Source organism: Myxine glutinosa, chromosome 10 (assembly GCF_964187855.1).
Source record: "Myxine glutinosa chromosome 10, kmMyxGlut1.1, whole genome shotgun sequence".
NCBI lineage: Eukaryota > Metazoa > Chordata > Myxini > Myxiniformes > Myxinidae > Myxine > Myxine glutinosa.
In genome coordinates, this window is record NC_136270.1 from 120227452 (window position 1) to 120252215 (window position 24764).

Genomic DNA, 24764 nt, shown 5'->3' on the forward strand with positions numbered 1-24764 from the left:
CATCGCCCGTAACAATATTCACACCACACATCGTGTGTGTGTGTGTGTGTGTGTGTGTGTGTGTGTGTGTGTGTCTGTGTGTCAGTGAAGTAATAATCTTAGAGACATTGTACAAACAAGTATGTGCTGCATGTAACAAAAATTGAGGACACAAAAACCCCGGCATTCCGATCTTCATATTGATACCACCCATAGGTTAAAGCCATCTAGATCAGTGTTTGTCCGTCTGTATGTCCTCTCAAATGTGTACCAATCAGAGATGAGGAACTGGTCACATGACAGGGTGATGTGATTCATCTGATGTCATTACGGCGGTATGGCGGCTGACTCCGCATACCGCCATTTTGATTCCAATTTTGTTCAGGCCGAACATATCGTCGAACCTGTCATATATCACAATCGCCATGCTCTACCTTGACGTTTTTCATTCAGTGTGAAACACATCAAACCGATTGTTAAAATGACCATCAAATATTGAAAGCATCGGCGTTACGGGTCTTCCAACAATACGGTACGTATCGGCCTTAGGCCGCATGCCTCATCTTTGGATCGCTTCGGACACATTAAGCCCAGGTTTCTTAATACAGCAGTGTATCTTTTCAATAGTATAGTTTTCGTAATTATAATAACTAGGGCATGCCCGTACGTGGGTGCCCGTTCCTTGCCAAAAAAAAAAAATAACGCTACCCGTACGCTCTACCCCGCCCGTACGCCCGTACGCCCGTAAACAAAAAAAACAACGCTCTTCGCTTCCGCCCTTCGCTCTGACTGAATTGGGAGAAATAATGCGCATAAGAAATCGAGAAATTATTATTTTCTCCGGAAGAAATCGAATTACGAACCGTAATGGCGCACGCGCTCGGCTCGGCTCGCTCTCACATCGGCCACGCCTACGCAACAATGCGTTCTGTGATTGGCTGCCGGAAGTGCAGTCTTCACTGTCCGGAAGGTCGCAAATCGCAGTTACGATGAATCGCAAATTAGTTTTAATTAGTTTTAAAACATAGTTTAACGGCAACATAGTTTTCCAACGTGAAATAAATGAATACGCTCTCAAATGTGCTGTCCGAGGCAGAGTCTGTTCGCCACGTTCGGCACACGTGATAGCTCGCTGCTCTCTGATTGGTTGAATCGTTTTTTGGACATAGCTCGGTAACTACTTCTCCGATTAATATGAAACCTTGAAAAGGCACATCCTCGGGTCCCCAGCAATATACCTGGCAAGTTTCAAGTATATCGGACCCGTGGTTGTCGAGAAACAGCGGTCACAGACATACAGACATACAAACATACAAACATACAAACATACAAACATACACACAGAGATTACTGGAATTATAGATAGATATAGTAAATATAACCATAACACTTTAATCCGAATGTCATGAATACAAAGTTAATGGATTGAAGCTGTGTATGGTTCATGATTCAATGATAAGCGTTGTTCGGCACTAATATTAATAGCCGCAGAAGTAAGGAATTTGCCTCGGTTCTTTTATAGTAATGCCATTTTCGAAATAATGACAACGTAACGTTAATATTATAGTAAATCCAATTGTAACACTAATCCCTTCGTAGTGACTGCAAATGTACTGGAAGTTAAAATATATCATCTTCTACATATTAAAGTAGCGGCAGTTTTGTGTCCGTTACATCATTACGTCTATGATGTCATTACGACGGCTGACTCCACCGATCGACATTTTAATTTAATAGTACACCCGTTTTAAAATGGTTTTTTAGTACACCCGCTCACTACGGGAGCGGCAGGAAGGGTCATTCCTCTTTGGGGTATATAGATTACAGTCGATCGATGGTCGGGTCTCAAAAACATTGGGTGTGTGTTCATTTACCAAGTTTCTTGTGGAGAGATCACCAAGTGGTTTAAGCATTCGAGCAAGCACTCCATTCAAAACCGTTAAGGAACGGCTGGCTTGGCAAGCACTTCAAGCCTTCACACACCTTCAAGCACACCTTCAAGCCTTGTGGGGTATATAGATTACAGTAGACCTTCGCTCAGTTCTGTAAGTAAAATTTACCTCACAGATGTCGGGATTCCTCCAAATTTCTTTTTTTAATGTTATAAAAAGCAGTAGTGACTGTTTGAAAAACGAATCAAATGTGTTTGTGGTTTATAATATTTTACAAGCCCAGCTGTGCCGCTGTTAGACTTACGGTCTTTTTAAATAATCAATAAATACAGATTCAACATACATGATATATATATATACTGTGCTTTCCTTATAATCGCAGCTATTGAATTTACATTTGCAATTGTAAATTGTAAATATAATTGTGAATGTAAATTTGTAAATTGTAAATGTAAATATAATTGTAAATAGAGCCTGTGCATATACTGAAAGTTTAAGCACAATGAACCTTTGCTTTAAAAGTTGTTTTTTTTTCGATAAAAATGAACCGTAAGTAGTTAATTATCTTTCTTCTCTTTAGATATTTGTTTTATTTCTCTTTGTTTACTTCACTCATATTCCTTAATTTTCAAATCCACACTTTGGTGTACTTTGTATCATTGAAGATACACAATGTATTATATCACAATTATCACATGCATCATTGAACGTAGAATGAGCAAAGACATCATCATCACCATTGAATTTCAAAGTCGCTTTCAGAATCTTCATCCTGATCTGCAAAGATGTGCAATGATCGGCGATTTGAAAGTTCAATTGCAGTTGAGTTTTCTTCAGAATTTGAAATCTGTTCATTGCTCACAATAGTATCTGTTTCAAGTCCTTCATTTTCATAGCCGGACATCTTTCTTTTTGTCTGTGACAGCCCAAACGATATGATGTGAAGGAGTGTATATACCCTGAAGACCCAAACAAAAAAAGGCTTTGAGTTAGTAAGTATTCAGGTAGAATGTACAGCAAAGATGTTCCCATAATAATGATACTGAAGTGCGGTGCTACGCGCACGACTTGTTTGCCAAAAAAGGTAAGCCACAACGCGTAGGATCAAAACCAAAAGTCTTTATTGTAAAGCTCAAACTGTAGCACTGACTCGCTCGGGTCGGGGCTGCGAGCCCCGTGTATATCCCGAGGCCACGCCTACCCCTCGGGCGTGGCCGACACCCCATTGGTGCGCGGAATGATGTCACCGCGCCAGCGAGCCATCGTGTCCGCCACAATACAATATACTATACAACAAGTTAATTCCACATAAACAAGGTACAAAAACTGATCCCCTTGACTACAAACCAATCATGAGCAAGGTTGTAGAATCCATCATCGCAGTTGATATGAAATCTTTTATTTCTCCAATGACCTCAACTCATATCATCATTTCAGATTCACACCAGATAATTCATCCTTGGACATGCTATTTCTACTCTGCAAACAATGGATGGAGAACCTCAATGTCAGAGATGAGATCAGGGCCGTTTCTCTATAGATCGTTTGAGCTGTTGATGGTCTGGCACCCACTTGGAAGTCCTTCCTTTAGGACTCCAGAATGGAAATTGATAACTCAGCTAAATTGCTCTGTTCTGAACTTTTGACATGGCAGCAAATCAGAAATATGGATATTGTTTTGTAGGATTAATTCGGAACATTATACTGTTGTTTAATGTTTTAAATATGGAATGCCATTAAGCTATATAATAATGATATAATATTGTTGCGGTTTTGCGAATAGAGGATAACCCCCCTCGTAGGTAGTTGCACCACAACATGTAGCCTCGCTTTAGTTTAGTTATTTCCTAGTAAATGTAAGCATAGTCTCCTTTCCTGTGTTAGTATGCGTTGAGCAGGCCAGTAAGTGTAGGCCTCGATTGGGCTAGAATGCCATGTGCTAGGGCCTAGAACAAGTCTGGCAGGCCCGAAGGAGGAGCTGCAGGGGAGAGGCCGGGAAGCGGCGAGCAGCCAATCGGCGCTCAAGGGGAGTGGCTAACAACAGCAGCCAGAGGAGGGGCTTGGAACATTCGGGTAAGACTCTGGGGCGGGGCTATAAAACCTTGCCCCGGGCCCCCCGCAGAGTCACCCAATTAGTCAGTGTGAGTCGCCCAGTCCCTCAGTCTACGAGTCACCCAGTGAGAGTCAGAGCTGAGTGAGAGGTGTGGTTGAGAGTCAGAGTGAGGGAGTCAGAGTCGAAGGAGTGAGAGTGTCAGAGAGTCAGAGCTTCAGTCAGAGTCAGAGAGTGTCGGAGAGTCAGAGCCCCAGTCAGAGTTTTTGTCCAAGAGGTCTGTGAACGAACGCTCTCTGCCCCCATCTCTCTCTGTGAACGAACTCTCCCTGTACCCTGCGCTCTGCGGCTGTTAATCGGCTTGCGAGGATGATCCCTCCCCGGGGCCACAGACGCACGGTCTCCCTGCCTGAGCTCCCTGCACACGTGCCGCGAACACTTGAGGCCCACGCCCGGCGAGCTGTCCGGAGCGAACGGCACCAGGACGCGTTTGGAGGGCGTACTTTTCCTTCCTCCTTTTTCCCTGCGTGAGTGAGTGAGCCCTTGTCCGGGGATTAAGTAAGATTGACTAAGTATCTGCTCTGTGTCTCTTCACCCTGATCAATTGTAAATACTAATAAACCTGTGTTCTTCCTTCCATTTGACCGTGCACGTCATTTCACACCATTGGCTTAGCATCGCACGAATAAGACCGCTCAATCGGGTTCAATAAGAATTAACGGCACGAGTCACGTGACACGCAAACCGATGGGCGTATTCGATTAGCGTGGCCCATGCAAGGTCCAGTTCCCGTTCTCGTGGCGGTGTGTGTACCGAAGGTACGTGGGGATTCGACCCGATACCCTTCCGCACGCTCGCTATGGGAGTGGTGGCTCGGCCTCGTGGACTCGAAGCTCGAAGGGGGAAAAGGGTTTAATCCCCCTCTGTACGTTTACGGGCTCGAGAGATCCGCAACAATATGTACTCATTGTGCTAGAAATGTTAAAATGGAAAGAGTTGGTATTAAAATGTGTGTGGACATTACTTGTTTATGTACACAAATATTGCTGCAACACTACCTTCGTGTTGATGTTGTCTGGCAACCCCACGGTTGTTTAAAAACTCACTGCCTATGGCATCCAAGGCCGACTCCACTCATGATTTATTGACTTCCTCTACTTTCGGAGCCAACATGTGGCTCACAACAGAGTATTTTCATCTCCTCTCGCTGTTGAGGCGGAAGTTCTCCAAGGCAGCATTCTTGGCCCAGTCCTAATCCTGATCTACATAAATGATCTCTTCCACCCCTGGAAAATCCCCTTTATCTATTTGATGATGTCTCCACCCTCTGCCATGACATCCCTCATCCTTCAGATTGGTAGTCAGCAACCTATTCCCTCTCTTCAGGCCTTCAAAAAAAAAAAAATCATAAGCTGCTCAAACACTTGGAATTTGTATTGCAATCCAGACAAGTATCTCTCTGTTTCTCTCTCGATCTCTCCGTTTCTCTCTCTCGTCCCCTGCTGGTTGTTTATTTATTTTGGCTGTGGTGTCATGGTGGCTGTGTTCAGTTGCTCTGTGTTATGATTCGTCAGTATGGCTTTCTCCTCTTCTCCCCACCCCTCCCTCTTTCCTTTTACCATCCTATTGTGTTTTTGGCAGTTTGCTTTCATTTCTCGTTATTCTGTTGTCTTTGAGAGAGAGAGAAACAGTGAAAGCTGACCTATTGGGCATGGTGTACCCACTTTGATGAGGCTTTGTAAGCTTTTTTTGCTTATGTGGTTTTTAAATCTAATTAAATTCGATTTATTTAGGTTTGATTCCCTTTTCGTTGCGTTTAGGCAAAAGGGAGTGGGGTGGTATAAATCGCCGACATGGCGAATATGTGCTCTGTGTTCAAGGTATTTGATAACTTAAGAAGGAAGCATGGATTTGTGTGTGTTACACCTGAAGGAATCTTCGCCGTAGACATTGTTTTATCTGTGGGCAAAATAATAGGTTGTGAAAACGTATGAGCAGGTTAACTGAATGTTGCAAGTGCAGGGTTAACCACAGAAACTGGTCTCTTCATATTGGCTACACCTCTGGATACTCTGGTGAGGAGAATAGTGATATCAAATGCACCTCTGTTTCTAATCCAACGATAAACCGATGTCTGTTCTATCACGGTACGGAAAGTGGATCTGTGTTGGTAGGGACCTCTTTATCCCTTCTCGGACCAACCAAGTAAAACCACACTCTCAGCCATGGTTCACTCCGGCTTGTTCTGCTGCTATCGCCCATCGCAATCACTTTTTCAAACAGTATCATCATGTTGGATCAAGTGATTTGTTTCAGCTTGTGAGCAACCACTCTAAATGAGTATTAGAGAATGCTAAGCGACAGTTTGCAGAATCTGTAAGAATCTGTTTGTAGAATCTGCGACAGACTCGGTTCCAGAGATTTTTCGAGAGTTGCTAATCGCATTCTCAACCGTAATAGATCATCGATTCCTGTCCTCTTCAATGGCCCTGAAGTGTTTACTTCTCCTCCTGATAAAGTCAACCTCTTCGCTGAGCATTTTGCTACAAACTCCACACTTGAAGACCACAGACATCCCTTGCCTATTTGTCCTTCCTGTCTTGACACCAGGCCTTTCATTATCATTATCAGACCCAGGAAAGTTTGTAAGATTATTCAAGAGCTTGACATTCAAAAATCTACTGGACCAAATAGAATTCCTGCAATTGCTTTGAAGATGTGTTCACCTGAACTGTCTTCTGTTCTCCCCAAAATGTATTGCTTGTGCCTGTCAAGGTCTGTGCTTCCACGTAGCGGGAAGCAGGCTTCTGTCGTCCCTATCTTTAAAGGCTCAAGTGGAAAATCTGATCCTTATAATTATCGGCCTGTTAATCTTCCTCCCATTATCAGAAAAGTGTTTAAATCAATCACAACTCATGACTCATCTGGAAACCCACCACCTCCTAACTGTTGTCCAGTATTGGCTTTCGACAGTCAAGGTCCACCAGTGATGTTCTATCCATAATCAGTGAACATGTTATTAGGGCTTTGGGTCATTGTGGAGAAGCCAGTGTTGTTGCTCTCAACATCTCGAAGGCTTTTGATAAAGTGTGGCACAAGGGCCTCATCCACAAGCTAAAATAATATGGCATTTCTGGAAAATTGCTTGATACAATTTTTGACATCCTTTCAAGTCGTCAAATATCTGGGGTACATGGACATTTCATCCCCTGTTCATAATACGAATGTTGGTGTTCCTCAAGGGCCTGTGTTGGGTCCAATATTGTTCATGTTGTAGTGACCCATGGGTCCCCCAAGCAAGACCAGCATCAGAATCTCCTTGCTCCAGCCGGTGACGTCACCGGCGGGGATCCGCGGCGCCAGAGTGGCTGGTCACGTGACCACCAAACCGTGCCGCGCGTGCGGGTATAACAGCTACACCTGTCGATCACGTGACCACCGAAGCACGCCTCGCTTGAGAGGCGTGGCTTTCGGTTTCGGTTTCTGGTTGTGCTTTATAATGCAGCCCGATAAACGGGCTTTACAGTGTTCCCGAGTTGGTTTTACGAATAAATATCTTCTCGGACGAGTTTGTGCCTTGCCATCCTTTTGTCCGTATTCTGCTGGAGCCCGGACTCCTTCACTGGTGACCCCGAATTTGAACACGCAACCCCGACTGCCCCCGCACAGATGCGGGGGCTGCGAACGGACACGGCAAGCATGCCCTAGCCAGGGAAGCCACCTAAGCTGGTGACGCCGGCTTCTCCCGCACGGCTTCGGGCGCAGTTTCGAACGCGGTTTCGAAATGCCGGAGTTTCGGAAACGACGACGGCCATGACTATGAGGTTCGCGCACCGCGCTCGGCTCCTCCTCTACGACCGGAGGGGCGAAGCTATTCCAAGACCCTCCGAAGGCACGGCTGCTTCGTCACCTTCGCGCGCACTGACGTTGGCAGAACGGCTGCTTCGTCACCTTCGCGCGCACTGACGTTCGCGGCACGGCCGCTTCGTCACCCTCGCGCACCTACAACTACAACCGCAACTACTTCTCCGACCCTGCAACCTCGGGAGGCCCGCGAGGAACCTCGGCAGCCTCCCCCGAGGCCTGGACCAGCCCCTCGGTTGGCTCACCCGCTTTTCGCGTGTGCCGCTCGAGCCTTCTCGGCACTGCACCTGCGCACTGCAACCTCGGGAGGCCTGCGAGGAACCTCGGCAGCCTCCCCCGAGGACTTGCCCGGCCCCTCGGCCGCCCCCCGTCCACTGCATCCCCCGAGGCCTTGACCAGCCCCGCATCCTCCGTAGGCCCGCGAGGAACCTCGGCAGCCTCCCCCGAGGCCTGGACCAGCCCCTCGGTTGGCTCACCCGCTTTTCGCGTGCACCGCTCGAGCCTTCTCGGCACTGCCCCCGCGCACTGCAACCTCGGGAGGCCCGCAAGGAACCTCGGCAGCCTCCCCCGAGGACTTGCCCGGCCCCTCGGCTGCCCTCCGTCCACTGCATCCCCCGAGGCCTTGACCAGCCCCGCATCCTCGGGAGGCCCGCGAGGAACCTCGGCAGCCTCCCCCGAGGCCTTGACCAGCCCCTCGGTTGGCTCACCCGCTTTTCGCGTGCACCGCTCGAGCCTTCTCGGCACTGCACCCGCGAACTGCAACCTCGGGAGGCCCGCGAGGAACCTCGGCAGCCTCCCCCGAGGCCTTGCCCGGCCCCTCGGCCGCCCCCCCGTCCTGCACCCCCCGCCCGACCACCCGCCACCACACCGGACCCCCCCTGCCTGCACCCCCCGTCCGACCACCCGCCACCACACCGGACCCCCCCCCCCCCCGCTACTGGCCAGGGGTCGTTTCGGTCGGGTCATCCGGACCCCCCTCAGGTTGACCTCCCTGGACCAAGTCCATTCTGGGGGGGCGTGTGTAGCGACCCATGGGTCCCCCAAGCAAGACCAGCATCAGAATCTCCTTGCTCCAGCCGGTGACGTCACCGGCGGGGATCCGCGGCGCCAGAGTGGCTGGTCACGTGACCACCAAAGCGTGCCGCGCGTGCGGGTATAATCAGCTACACCTGTCGATCACGTGACCACCAAGCGAGGCGTGGCTTTCGGTTTCGGTTTCTGGTTGTGCTTTATAATGCAGCCCGATAAACGGGCTTTACAGTGTTCCCGAGTTGGTTTTATGAATAAATATCTTCTCGGACGAGTTTGTGCCTTGCCATCCTTTTGTCCGTATTCTGCTGGAGCCCGGACTCCTTCAATGTTATATATTGTTACGTTTGTGGGGGTAGGCATGGAATACCGTTGGAAAGTTCAGAATGTGTAGCTTTTAGTATGGGCCGTGTGGTGACAAGAAGAAGAAGAAGTCATCTAGATGTACATAAGCAAAGTAAATGTTCAGGTTAAGAGTGTTTGCACGTCGCCACAAGTGTTTGCATGGCTTTTGTGCTAATTAACTATAGGGCTTATGGTTAATAATCCCCAGTATGTATTGCCTCTCTGTGATTTTTCCCTCATCTTCTTATAAAACTCAGCTGGCCAGGCGATGGGCTCCATTAGTCAACCACGCCGCCAGGCCTGACAGAAACAGCATTTGCCGATCGGCAAGTAAACCCCGACGTCATCCGAACATTCCCGAACAGCGACTAGACTCCGCCCCCCGACGACTCATAACGGCCGCGTGCTTCGTGATTGGTGGAGGCACAATGGGGTGATGGGCAGGGTGCGATTGGTAGAGGGTAAAGCCCTCGTCGAACATTCGAGAGATGAAGGAAAAAGAAGACGCCGTCTCCCCATCTTGATCGTTCTTCTGGTCCTGGCGTTCGTTGGAGGCGGTCGTGTTCTTTAGCTCTTCTGATCCTGGGATTCATGGCGGACGGTCATGTTTGCCGCTCTCTCCTTTGTTCTGGTTTGGTGGCACAAACCACCTTCGTCCTTTGGTCTGGTGGCCGCGGGCGGTGGCACATCTTTGGCTCACGTGCACTTGTGGGGAAGAGACTGAACAAGAGAGATTGGGGGCAGTCGGCATCGTGAGAAGTACCTCACGTTGGGACGTCGAGGAGTGCGACTCCGCACCATTTTGTACGCTTCCCGCATGGTGGTTTGGAGGTGACGAACGTCTACAAGCCCTCGGTTGAACTGCAATTCCGATACTGCAGTGCCGATAGAGGAGCAGTAACATTACCTTTAAATCTTTCTATCAGTTGTGTTTGTGCTATTTTCGGTTTTTGAATAATTAGCTATTAGCCCATTTGATTGGTCACATGACTCCTTCTTCGTCGATCATACCTATCATAACTTCCTAATTAACGGTTATTTTCACATCTGATACCATATTTGACAAGCTCACCAGCTTACCAATTATATTATAGGTATCCGGGTTGAAATCCCCCCAAAAATTGGGCTTTTTAATAAAGCATTGTATATGTGGATCTATCCTTGGAGATGGTGACAAGTGGTGGTTCATGTGTTTACAAGTTATGACAGTTCAGATTGGGAGACGATCACTTTTAAATAGTATTAACTTTTATCTTCTTGGGAACTAAGACTGAAGTGAGTGGAGAATGTGGAGGAGGCATTAATAGATGGTTAGCATTGGGGAGAACAGGAACGTCAGGATTGGCAAAGATGTGACAATACAAACCAATATGAGGATGTGGAATGTTCTGGTATTTCCAGCTGCAATGTATGGATGTGAGTAATGGACAATGAAGAAGATTGACAGTTTTAAAATGTGGTGTTACATTCAAATGTTAAAAATTCCATGGACTGTAAGGAGAATAAACAAATCCGTGCATGAAGAAATTTGACCATCATGTATATTATGCTAAAACAGAAACTGTCATACTTTGGACACATCATGCAATCCTGGTCTATTCTGTGATTAAAACCAAAAAATTGCCCAAAATTCAAAAATTAAATTGTGTTCCATGGATTTTGTATCCAATCCCAAAAATGAATTGACGTGCCTCATTCCCAGGTGCATACATGTGCCAAATATGATAGAAGCGTGTCCTGACATTTTCAAGTAAATGCTGCGCACGACTGACGACACAAAATATAAGCCCCCTGGTCGGGCTGTCTGGTTGGAACCAAAACTAAACAGATGAATGTGTATAAAATGATGAGAGAAGGGGGTAACAATTGGATTACCTGTAGTACACCATGGCGCAGAACTGTATTACCAACATGGCAGGAAAAACGATAAGGAACATGAAGGCAATAGGAGTTATTTCAAGCGTTTCCGTTGCTGTTGCACCATTTTGGGTTTTGTTGTTTGCATTTTGAAGAGTCTTTGGGATATGGAATTCTAGAGTGCTCCCTAAAATCTCCAACACCAATGTAGCAAAAACCCAGAGGCAGTTGATAAATATGTATAGGAACGTTGCCTGGTTGAGGGAGGTGGGGGGGAGAGGGGGGGGGGGGTGGTCATATCAAGGTCTCAACAATGCGTCTTTTATAAAACATTTTCTTTGACACTTTAGGGATGCAGAAGGATCTACAACATGATATTATTGTATGATTGTATTTTACTATAACTGCTGTCTGATTCAATGCCAGCAATTCAGATCAACTTCATAGTGAACACTGCAAAAATTACTTTATTAGTAAGAAGAGATTTTATCAAAATAAGAAAAGTTTTCTTGAAACAAGCAAAGTTTTCTTGAAACAAGCAAAGTTTTCTTGAAACAAGCAAAGTTTTCTTGAAACAAGCAAAGTTTTCTTGAAACAAGCAAAGTTTTCTTGAAACAAGCAAAGTTTTCTTGAAACAAGCAAAGTTTTCTTGAAACAAGCAAAGTTTTCTTGAAACAAGCAAAGTTTTCTTGAAACAAGCAAAGTTTTCTTGAAACAAGGAACGTTTTCTTGAAAACAGAAGTTTTTATGCCTCCACCCCCGAAGTTGGCCGGAGGCATTATGTTTTCAGGTTGTCCGGCCATCCGTCCGTCCGTCGGGGCTGAACCTCGTTTTTCTCAGCAACCACATGTCCAATTGAGACTAAACTTTCAGGGAAGGAGTGACACCCACGCATAATGTTTTTATAACTGTGACGTCATAGGTCACGTGGTATAGCAGCTATCTTGGATTAGACGCAAATAAAATTATTTCTCAGAAACTGCTGAATGGAAAAAATTAAACTCGGAACATTGTCAAGTATTTCCAATACGGAACAAAAGCATGATGATGATGACATCATAGGTGAAGTGGTATACCATTCAAAAATGTTTTAATCGAATTCCTTATCCTAAAAATCTGAAATTGCATGCACATAATCTATGGGCCATTTGCATTGAAATATTAAATTTATGACATCATAGGTCACATGGTTTGGCAGCCATATTGGATTTAACCTAAAACCTTAAAAAAGCATCTTCTCCCAAACCACCAAATCGATTGACTCAAAACTTTACGTGTGTTATTGACTAGGCATGGCGATTAAAAGATGACCACGAAAACATCATTGGTCACATGGTGTGGCAGCCATGTTGGATTGAAGGAAAATATTAAATAATGATATCTCTGAAACCGGTTACCCTATCGATGCAAACTTTTACAAACATAATCTAGCACCATTGCTGCATATACTTTGAAAATGATGATGTCGTAGGTCACGTGGTTTGGCAGCCATCTTGTAAAGAAAAACGAACCTTATCCGATCAACACGAAACTTCACAAAAGTCATCCCCTTCCCTTACATATGCAGAGTGTACATTTTTTTAAACTCTAGTTTGAGGTCATATCTTACGTGGTGTGGCAGCCATCTTAGCTTGAAAGCCAATATTTAAAAAAAAATCCCTTCTCTGCAACTGCTTCACCAATCAATGTGAAACCTGTCATGGCTGGTGAAAATGTGATACTTGAAAACAGCTGAAGGGATTTAAATCAAACTTGTTTATTTTTAGGACAGTGATCGATGGCATCTACCCGTTGTGGGACTATGAGGAGGCATATTGGTGACACAGTCGCATTGTTCTAGTTTTCTAGCTGTAAGGACCTTATCCGATCAACCCCTTCTCCAATAGCTAATTACCGCAACCATCTTTGTTTCAATGTCAGATATCGCCACAACTTCATCATCTCGAAAAGCCTCAGGATTTCAAGCAACGTAAAAGGACACAGAGCTGGTATGATTGTGCATGATGCCGAACGAAATTACTCAGTGAAGGAATGCGGCAAACCAATTTTAGCATTAATATAACAAAATACAATGTTACAAACACTCATGAGGTAAACAAATATAGACGCTGTTCTGACCAATAGAGACAAATCTGTCCATGAGAAAGGGCGGATACGAAACACTTCGTCCGGATCGAAAATCATAATTGAATTGAGAAATTTATGAAAGCTCCCACCCACCTTAGGATATATAAAAGGGGCATCGTTCGGTTGGAAACACAAAATCACAATTATATCGAGATCATACTAAAATAATCAATTTGGTGTCTGTCTGTCTGTCTTGGCTAAGGATTTTTGACCGCAATACATTCGGTTGTTACTTATCCAATCTCAACCAAACTTGACAGGAGGACAAAGGGTCACATGATGGAGGTTGCAGTGAATTCATTTGCCCCCTTCTCCAAGTGGGTTTTCCCCACCAATGGGGTTGAGTGTTGAGGTGTATATTCATGTTAAGATAGCTTTACCATGGTGTACAATATCATAATATTAATGTTATTACAAAACAATATTAATACGAATAATATCTCCACCTCCCTAAGGGGTTTTTCCTCCTTGGCCAAATGCTGTGTTAACATGTATAAATAGCTTATCATGGTGTTTTCGTGGGGGCAACGGCTGCTACCAGAGGTAAAAATATTATAAATCACAAACGCATTTGATTACCTTTTTAAACCGTCGCTACTGCTGTTTAACACTAAACTGAAAGAGATTTCTAGGGATCCGGACATCAGTATATGCTTATCACGTCAATGAACGCACCTGATTGAAGATCTACTGTAGTCTATACTCTATATACTCCACAAGGGTTCAGTACCATGACCCTTCCTGCCACTTCCGTTGTTATTCCAAGGCGTTTTTCGTGGCATTTTCCAAAGCCGCTTCTCAAAACAAAAGTAACTAGAATGGCAGTCAGTAGAGAGCATACCTCCACCTGGTTGGCCAGATCACTCAATGGTGAAAAATCACTTAAAAAATTATACTAACCGGATCCGGATCCGGATCTTCACCGAAATTTAATCGATTCTTCCTTGTCACACATACAACCTGTGCAACAGGTTTAGTCCAAATCCATCCATAACTTTTTGAGATATCCTGCTATGTATCGTTTTTAGCCCTCTCTCCCAATGGTGAAGAATCACTTAAAAATTCTAATAGCGGGATCCAAATCCGGATCGTCACCAAAATCGAATCGTTTCTTCCTTGTGACATATGCTACATCTCTGCCAATTTTCGTCCGAATCCGTCCACAACTTTTTGAGATATTCTGTTCACAAACAAACAGACAAACAGACAGGGCCTAAACAGACAGTGCTCTGGCTGTCATGAAGAAGAAGAAACCCTCATGTAAGTTAAGTCAACTCAGTGTGTCCGGTAAGAGCGTATCTTTGCCCGATGGCGAGGGATGCGGCTATGTTAATTAGGTACGGTTTATGGGTAATTAATTCCCTGTATGTAAATGACCTCTGTATTTTTCCTTTGTTCCTTATGACACTACACCACGCACACTACCAGTCAAGCGATCGGCGCATAATTATGAGCATTAAATAAAGCCAACGGAACCAGGACATTGAAACACCGCCGCTGATGCCGCCAGCCAAGCCATCACAAGGGCACAGGAGGACCGTGAGGCCCCGCCCCGAGGAGTGATGATTGGTCAGTACCATGGAGCGATGAGATGGACTCTTTGATTGGAGCACGCGTGGACGTCATCGGATGACGTTTGAGACCGTGGAATAAAAAGACTGTGTCCCGGCATTTTCCTTCTCTGGCTTCTTGGATGTGATCGCGGGCAGACAAATTCTTTCTCTTGGTCAGGGCGATTGGTGCGAGCGGACGCATCCTTTCCCTGGTTCGTTGGTGCTGACTTTGTGGCGGCTGCATGCGCCTGAGAGACCTCAGTGCTTTGTGGAGCGTGGGACGAGGACGGAGCTCGAGCCTGTTCGCTTGCGTTGGCGTGGCGGTGAATGCGGCTTCACGCCAAGGCTTGTTTTCCCGTGCAGGGACGCGGGGCCTGTGACGATCCTGGACGGTCAAGGGAATTAGACCTGAGTACCCGCTAACATTCCAAACACTACGCATTATTTTCACATTTATTTATCCCCTTGTGCTGTTTTATGAGTCAGTGTGGGGGCGCTCCACTTAAGATTTTAGTATTACCGCACATTACTTGTCCTTGGCATTATTTTTATTAAACCCGGTATTGTTGCATTTTAATTCCTTGCCCTGTCTTGTTTAATTGTTGGTGGTTCTGAAAACACGGTTCGCGCCGTCCGTCCAGGTAAGCTTCGCTACCCTCCACTACTCCTCGCACGGATAAAGAATATCCGCCATAGTTGTCTGAATGCCTCGGAGGTAAGCTCGATCGGTCATCTGTCCGGGACCGGTCTTTATCGGCACGGACACGACAATATTGAGGATAATAACATGACCCCCGACTGCTCCCGTAGTGAGCAGGTTACTAGTATTGTCAAACCAGGAAATGTTTCTGCCGAACCCGTTAATGTGTTCACATACGGACAGGAAGCAGCTTCGTATGGATCGAAAGTCAAAATTACACATGTATGGAGATATTTATGAAAGCTCCCACCCACCTTAGGACACCCACTGGGACCCCAAAACGTTCCAAAGAAAGTTTGGTGGGGTTAACCCCAAAACTGAGGGAGTAGTTTGGGGACAGACGAACACTCCTGCTTTATAATATGAATGCCAGCATATAGCACAAAATTGTGGAACAGGCAATGTCTCACACAGTACTTTAAGCAGGCTGTCCAATCCGCACTCATATGGATGTAACATGAAAGTGAAGACTCACCTTGTTTCGTAGACTGATCAACTCTTTCCGAATGTGCTCTTTCCTCTTGGTGTCTTTGTTCAGTGGTTCCAGGTACCTCTTTATGAAAATATTCCAGAAGTTCATCTCCTAAGAGTACAAAGATGCAAAAAAAATATTTTAAATGTACATGGGGAAAATGAGAGATGAGGGTGGGGAAAGGTTGGAGGGGGAGGGAGGGGGTACATTCAAAAAAGAACGCTGAAACCACAATAAATCAAAACAGTTTGTTCACATTCCTCATTGTACAACAGTTGCAATATATGAATCAAAACTAGGAAGCATCTTTAAATTCATTGATTACATTTTTATTATTTTTAGCAAATTTTTAAATTTGTGTTCTTCATATTCTCATTACAAAAAGGTTTGTTGAAAATTTGATGACAAAAGCTGAAATGTTATAGCCTGGACAACAGACACAACAAAGACACAAACACACACACACACACACACATAGACACATCACAGACAGACAGACAAACACACACACACACACACACAGACACACACACACGAAGGAACAGCAGAGAGAGAAGGGGGTAACACCAACAGCAGAGTTGAAGCCCAAGGTAAACACAATATATGAATCAAAACTAGAAAGCATCTTTAAATTAATTAATATATTTTAAAAAACATTTTTAGCAAATTTATTAATTCGTGTTCTTCATATTCTCATTATAAAGGTTTGTTGAAAATGTGATGACAAAAGCTGAAATGTTATAGCCTAGACAACACAAACACACACACAAAGGAACAGCAGAGGAACAGCAGAGAGAGAAGGGGGTAACACCAACAGCTGAGTTGAAGGCCAAGGTAAACGCAGGGCAAAGGTAAACGCAGAATTGGACAAACAATGGGTGTGGGTAGGAATGCGGGCAGGATAGGATGCATGGAGTGGAGATCATGAATGCTGAAGGAAACTCTCGGGAGGGAAAACTCTAAATCTGAGAGGAGAAGGGATTGGAGTGGAGGTTGGATAACGAGGGTAGAAACGATCAAGGTTTTGGATTGGGGACGATCTGAGATGGTGGTGAACAAGAAACTTGGAAGGAACAAATGGGTGGAGGTGAGTAGTGATCATGGATTTAGGTAGTTTCACCAAAAGGGGGTTGATGGACCGTGAGTGCCATGCAGAAACCTGGGGGGAAAGCATGGAAAGAGCAGTGCAAGACCAGAAGGGATGCGATAGGAGACAGAGAGAGAGAGAGAGAGAGACCATTGACCTATCTGTGATGTCGAAGTGATCGGCCCATACACTCAGCTTCATCGCTGGAGATTCCAATAATCTTAAAGGCCTTGGTTTCCATGGCTTCAAGCTGAGCAAGATGTGAGGCAGAGCAGCCAGCCCAGAGGGGAGATCAGTACTCCATCAAGCTACGGATGAAGGCCTTGTAGGTGGATAGGAGTTCAGGTGTGCCAAGGAAGGACACTGCACAACTGAGAATGTCCAGTCAGAGGCTGACGATGGAGGCCAATTTTGAAATGTGGTTTGCCCCAGAATGATCATGGCTAATAGTGAGACCCAGGAGTTTGAATGACTGTGAACTTCCTCGAGAGGATTGTTAAGAAAGTATATAGTGTGGGTGGCAGGGGGCGAAGTTTGCCCAATGGTCCTTTTGGAGAGAGTCAGTGAGAGGGTGAGATTTGTCAGGATTGGAAGACATGTTCCAAGTGTTTGACCAGTTTGTGATATTGTCAAGGTTTGCAGAGAGGGAGGAGGCTGCAGCCTGCCTGTTTGAAGGATGAGGGATGTTCACGGCAGAGGGTAAAGTCCTCAGCAATTAGATCAAGGGGATTTTCCAGAGAGTGAGAGAAATCATTTATGAAGATCAGAAAGAGGACTGGGCCCAGAACACGACCTTGGGGTACACCAACCTTGACAGGTCGAGGAGATGAAAGGATTTCATTGAGTGACACATGGCCAGGAGAGGAGAGGAAGTCAGTAAGCCATGTGTGGAGTTGGCCTTGGATGCCATCAGCAGACTGGAGAGTAAGGCAGGATAACAAACTGTATCAAAAGTACGAGATTTGTCCAGAGAGACGGCCCTGATCTTGTGTGTGACATTGAGGGGCTCCATCCATTGTTGGGAGAGTTGGAAGTAAGCCGATAGGTCTGTATTTAAGGGGGTGAGTTTTTGCATCTTGTTATGTAATGCAGTGATGTTGGTGGATTTGTAAGAAGATGGAATATGACCTGGAGAAATGATGGGGTGAAAGGGCAGAAAGAGGATGGGCAAGAGCAGCAGAGCAGATTTTTAAAGAAAACGTCATCTGATGATTTCCGTTCCAGCAGAGTCAGAGTTCAGGGTTGAAAGAACTTTCTCTACCTGCAAAACACTTATTTAGTGTGTTGTGGCAAATAAATGGAAGGATTTACCAAATGAAAGGTCGTTGATTGCAAATGAATGGTCGAAGGGGAAAGGTCTGGAAAGGTAGAAAGGACTGAAAAGGTCGATCGGGTGTTAAGAGGTTTGAGGGTTCGAAAAGGTATAATTTGAGGTCAAAAGGATCTTAAAACACCTAAAATGGGTCGAAGGGACTATTCATTTTAATTTCCATCTGAAAGGGGGTAATGACACGATTTACAATACATCGAACTTTTCTTCATTTAATCAGTCCTCACTTGGAGGGATGACCCACAACTTGACAATGTATTTGTCTTTACTGTCACTTCCCAACAAGGGTTGGGCCCCATGCTCTCCCAAAAGTGAGAATAGCAATGTTTTTGCTCAAATTACACTGCATATCAAAAGTTAGTTCTGGCTTCATCTGTGCCAGATCTGATGTTGATGTGCTTGCAAGAGGATAACTAAGTCAACGTACACCTTGCAGTTCCTCTTCCACCTCCTCATTGAAATGCTGATGCAGTGTTTCAACAGTCACTGCATGACGACGTGATGTGGGGTTTCTGTGGGAATATGTCCTGGACACTCCTGGAGGAAGTAGAGACAATGTCAGTGTGCCATCCATTTAATCTCAAAAAGGTGCGTCGAAGTTAAAATGAATTGTTCAAATCAAGATAACGCAATCTTCTCGAATTATATGACAGCAGCACATTACCTATAGTGTGATTGCATCACTCCCCTACAGTAACACACACACACACACACACACACACACACACACACACACACACACACACACACACACACACACACACACACACACACACACACACACACACACCTGTGGTCAATTACATTTTTACTACAAGTAAGCTTGCACATGCAATTCTGAAAACTCCTCAACTCCCCCCACCCTCCCACAAAAGCCTCTACCTCCCCCTCCCAACTCTGTCCCATATTTTTTCTCCCCCACCCCCACCCCCGTCACCCTTACCCTCCCAACCCTAACGCATCATTACCCTCCCCACTTCAAGCTTGCAAACCCCTCCATACCACAGCTTCTAAATCACCCCCACCCTTCCAAAGCCTCAATCTCCCCTTTCCAAATCTATCCCATCTTTTAATTTACTCTCCCTCCCACACTCTTCACCATCCTTCCTCTCATAAAAGCAAATGGGTATTTCCACATGGAAACAGCGGAATATTTAACGCAGTGGTTCCCAAACCTTTTTGTCCACGACCCAAAATTTGAAACCACATTCGCCTTGCGACTCAATTGGTCCCAGTACCTACTTGGTGCTGGTCCCTACGATAAAATTGTCAGAGAAAACGCTTTCGACATGAAACCCCCCCCTCAAAATCAGGATGGTGAGGGGGTTTTCAAGTTTGGGTCGCGACCCTGCGGTTGGTAGCTCCTGATTTAGCGCTTTCCGTTCTTAACGTACATGTTGAAAGAGTTGCAACTCAGGATTCATATTGTAAAGGATAGCAGTCTGAGCAGTAAAAGAATTCAAATTCTTTATTAATAACCTGACGTTTCGAGAGCAAATTAGTTCTCTTCCTCAGAGGCGTTGAGTGTGGTGTGGTGTGGTGTGGTGTGGTGTGGTGGTGGTGAAATCGTTAAGTTCCGTTGGGGACGGTTCACTTCATGGATTGGTCCAAGTCCTTGCCAATCACAGGGCTTCCTTGTAAATCACAGGGCTTCCCTGTATTCAAATGACTCTGCCGTTTTTGTTGACGTAATTGATTGCGTCGTGCTTAGTATGTGGGATGTCAGTCGATGTGTCGGTTGATGGAGTTTTCATCAGAGTACCAGGCCTCGATAATCTTGTGGTTCACTCAGATCCTGTGCCAAGGATTGTGTTCTGATTCCATGAGAACGTGTGTGTGTGTGTGTGTGTGTGTGTGTGTGTGTGTGTGTGTGTGTGTGTGTGTGTGTGTGTGTGTGTGTGTGTGTGTGTGTGTGTGTGTCGCAACCAAGGACAACCTGTCTTGTCGTCTTACAGTACACGTTGGTGTTCAGTTAGCCTTGTGTTTCAGCATTTGGATGTTTGGTCCACATAATTGGCTTCACAATCTTCACATTTTGTGTTGTCAATGACATTCTTTCTGTCAAATTTGTTCACGTGGTCTTTTGGTTTTGACAGCTGTGTTCGTAAGGATGTTTGTGGGTGATGTTGATGTTGTACTCATGTAGTATGCGGCTTGTGGTTTCAGAAGCGTGTTGTATGTATGGAAGTGTAACTGTGTGTGAAGGTGTGGTTGGATTGTTGTTGCTGTAGTTGGAATTCCGGCGACAAGATTTGATAAAAGCATTTGGGTAGTGGTTTTCACGTAGTAGTTTTCGCGCAGTAGTTGAGTGACGTGCAGCATTTCCATCCGGCGTTGTTCATGGTCACCAGTGTCTTTTTGCATGATCAACTAAGCTGCGAACACAACTTATTTTGTGGTAGGAGGGATGTCCACGATGGTAATCCAATACTTTGTCCGTGTTAGTAGGTTCACGGTACACCTGCATGTGTAACTTGCCGTGTCTGTCCCTGGAAAGATGTAGATCTAACACTACATGGTGAGCCTTCTCCGAGGTTGTGGCTGCGGTATGTTGACACATTCGTGATCATGAAGAAGGCAGATGTTGACCATTTCCACACAAAGATCAATTCAACATGGCCAGAAATACAATTTACCTGTGAAGTGGAGCAAGCTGGGTCTGTGCCATTCCTGGACGTACGTCTTTCCAGGGACAGAAACTAATAATAACATTATGAATTATTTGATGAGGAACTTCAAGGAGACAGTTTGGTCCATCAAAGACTGCACAAAGGTTGTTTGTCTGCACTCCATTTAAAAAAATGCTGCGTCAAGCACAGAAGCAACATGTACCATTTTAAAAGTCTTTGATATGAATCGGCTGTGGTTCAGCCTCCTCGACTTGATGTGAACATTATTACCATGACACCACCATGGGACACAGCAATTCTCAGTCCTTTGCACACTCAAAATGGTGGTTGGTGTTTGGTGGCATTTGGAATTTGTGTAGGATGTCGGGGATCCCTCGCCTCCTCTTCTCGAAGGATTCCTTGGGATACTGCTGTGATGGGGAACTCTGTAATGTCTCATGGTTTTGTGATCTCTTCTGAATGTCAAAATAACTTTGTGTGTTTTCACCTTGGGTATAAGAACATGGTTAGGAATGTTATGATATTATAATCTTAAATTGGCTACAAACATGCATAACAAATATTAATTTGGAAATGTACGAGTTCAGATTTGGGGGAAAAGTATGTGACCTGAGGGATCGAGAGGGAGAAGTACAAAGGGAACAAATGTATATGGACAGAATGTTTAGAAAAACAACTTTGTTTTCATTTCCTGGGGGAAATATTTATCTAATTTGAACAATAACATGAAATGTACCATTTTGTTTCCATTGTATAAAACAAGCCTGTTTATCTTGTTTATTTGACATTTTAACAATCACAGTTGCTCCGATACATTACCTTGGCCTTTGTTCAATGTTGCAATGTCTGTAAAGTATTCGTTAACATCTTCAAACACCTTTTCCAGCTCACCACCCAGCTTCATGAGCTTGTCGTATTTTTCCTTCAGGTCTGCATAACCTTCTGGAATGTCATTGTCTTCCAGAAATGGCTGTTGAAATCGACAGTTTGAAAAGGATACATTTATGTGGCATTCCTTAGGCATGGTGAAAGAAACCCACAATATTGTTTGCACGTTATTTCTTGAACTGTATTTCAAGACTTGATAATGAGAGATAAATAATGCATCTTATTCCCCTTCGAATGTTTTCACCTGATGGACCCTTTTGAATTATTGTAGGTGAAGGAAGCAACCTGTGAACCTCCGCATGTAACTCCTGCAGGGATTTTTTGAACATGGCCATCAAACGGGCTGAAATTTCTACTTCTGCTGAAGACACAAAGGGCCTGTTCCACCTCTAAATGATGGAGTGCTGTTGGAGGGCAGGTTTATTTGAATCTGATTTTGCAGCGACTCAAAATCAAGATCAGACGGCTTGGAAGTGAGGATGCTTATCACTGCGCCATGATTCCAACTCTGATGACATGTTAGGCAATAAATCATGTCAAATGAACAGCATGTTTGAATGAGTACATTATCAGGAAGTCATCTTTGGTAATGAAATGGACAGGTTGTGTCGTTGCAGCCTTCACTACAAGTGATGAGTTGGATGACAATATTCCTTGCCCAGGATATATAATTAAGTGAGCATGTATTTATTACATGTGGAAGTGAGTGGGTGAGGCAGATCAGGTTTGTGTGTACATGGTGGATATTGTGGTGGGAAGGGTGGGAGGTTGTATGTACAAATCATTATCATCAATATTTATATTACATAGCTGAATGCACCCGGCGTTGCCCGGGTTCTTTTTGAATGAATTTAATCTCCTGTACATAGGTCTGACGCGAGCCCAGTATCAGTTAGTGCTCAATGATTCCTTGTTCTTTCTTCTGTCGGACCCCGCGAGAGAGAATTTTGAAAGCATGTGTTGCAATCAGTCAGACATTCCTATTACTAAGTGCTTCAAGAGCACTTCCCGGCTTCAACATAAGTTGTACTTCAAGAGAATTTTGAAAAAAGAAGATTTATTGCGAAATGGGCCCAGCCCGGCCGAGACGGCCTCGACTGGCTTCGCCACCTAGCCTACAACCTTCCCGGGGCCCGTCCCGACATTTTTAGTTCTTTTTGAATGAATTTACTACTATAATTCAGCTTTTACTCACGGCCGTAGAAGATTGACTACTATAATTCAGCTCAGCTTTTAATTGCGAAATTGGCCCAGCCCGGCGGAGGCGGCCTCGACCTGCCTCGCCACCTAGCCTAAAACCTTCCCCGGGTCCATCCCGACATTTTTTGTTTCAGAAGTTTCCTCCTATCTTTCACCGTTCAGGAGATTAGCGCGTGCAGATAAACAAACAAACAAACAAAAACTTTATTTTATATACATAGATAGATAATAATATTAACAAGCATTCTGAGTATTGCGCTGCAATACGTGTCCCCTACCGGCAGTCTGTCGTCCGGAAAACTGTTGGGGAAATTACCAAGGGTTATTTACCCACAGGTTCTGAATCGTTCCCAATCGCTAATTACCTCAGGACAGGCTCACCTGTGATTCGCACTCGGGACTTCGATTTATACACCTTGCAGACAGGTCAGCAGAAGCACGAGAAAATAAGTTGTTGATAAAGAATCTTTCGAGTCGCTAAATATCAGTAATTTATTATATTTTCCGGTTCACGATCAATGATCGATGTGTATATATATGTTGCTCGGCTTGGCTCTGCCCCTCCCGAAAGCGCACGTAGGGTCGCGCTTTTGACGTTCGCGAGACGAGGCTGAGGGCGCGCGGTGCGGCTTGAGGAGAACTCTAGAATAAACAAAGTGCCATAACTTTGTCAAAAATGATCGAAACGTCGTGAAGTTCGAACTTGATCTGTAACTTATCATGAGGAAACCATGTACCAAGTTTGAAATCATTACCATTAAGAGTTTAGAAAAAAGTCCGGAAAACTGTTCTTTGCGTGACAGACTGACGGACAGACGGAGGGACGGCGTGCAAACCTATAGTCCCCTCCGGTGTACACCGGTAGGGGACTAATAATAATAATAATATAATATAAGAAGAAGATAGATTGTATTTGAAGTATTTTGCCAAAATATCGACGTATCTTTATTTGTCTGTTTTAAGTAACAGTCGATTCTGGTATTTGCAGTAGCTATTTGCAGGAAGTATGGAAAAAGTCAAGTCAAATTTGTTATTATTGCTATATCCTCAAGAAATTTGGAGTTGAGATCAAAAGATGAGTGTGAGGCAAGAGTACAGAGGGTCAGCTTTTATTTATTGGTATTTCTATTCATGCATGTTTTACCATTGTAGAACAATAGCACTTTTTATGTTCAGTGTCCCCATTTTAGGTAAGCATAAGTATTGGAACAGATTAAGTTGAAGGTGCTGATGAGAGGTTTACATCTTTCGGTGTAGCGTTTGTAATTCTGCTGTCAAAGTCTTCTGTGAATGGTTGTTTTAACTTGGCTAACTTTTAACTAGTATGGTCATGAACATGGCTGTGAATGGGTCACTAACAGTTATTTTAGGGTTGTTCTTTTCATCTCTGATGATGTTTCTGTCATCAACTGGAGTTCTTTTCCTTGGCCAACCTGGCTGTTTATTGCTAAGTACACTGGTGGTTTATGTACTTTTCAAGATATTCCGAATTGTTGTATTTGCCACGCCCAATGTTTGTGCTATGTTTCTAATTGAATTATTCTGTTATTTCAGCTTCTAAATGGCTTGTTTTTCTTTCATAGACAGTTCTCTGGTCTTCATGTTGGTTTATACCTACTAACTCCAAAGGCAAAAGCAAAGGCTAAAACCAAGATGAGACATTCACAGCTCTTATGTGTGATTCCAAAATACTTATGCTTACCAAAAATGGAGGGGGGGGGGGGGGGAAATGTACAGACAAAGTGAAATTGTTCTGCAATG

At 44.6% G+C, this 24764-nt stretch overlaps 1 protein-coding gene across 1 annotated transcript in view; it reads right to left on the bottom strand.

The window, feature by feature from the left end:
- Window positions 1–1982: 1982 nt before the first annotated feature.
- Window positions 1983–24764, bottom strand: part of LOC137433818 (chitin synthase chs-2-like) — a 119982-nt gene continuing 97200 nt past the window's right edge. Inside the window, exons 9-13 of the mRNA XM_068126197.2 lie at window positions 21735–21885; window positions 18713–18822; window positions 15872–15979; window positions 11035–11270; window positions 1983–2830 (exon numbers count right to left, since the gene is read on the bottom strand). Of these exons, the coding sequence (XP_067982298.2) occupies window positions 2605–2830; window positions 11035–11270; window positions 15872–15979; window positions 18713–18822; window positions 21735–21885 (831 nt within the window). The 3' untranslated portion in view covers window positions 1983–2604. The remainder of the gene's footprint in view (window positions 2831–11034; window positions 11271–15871; window positions 15980–18712; window positions 18823–21734; window positions 21886–24764) is intronic.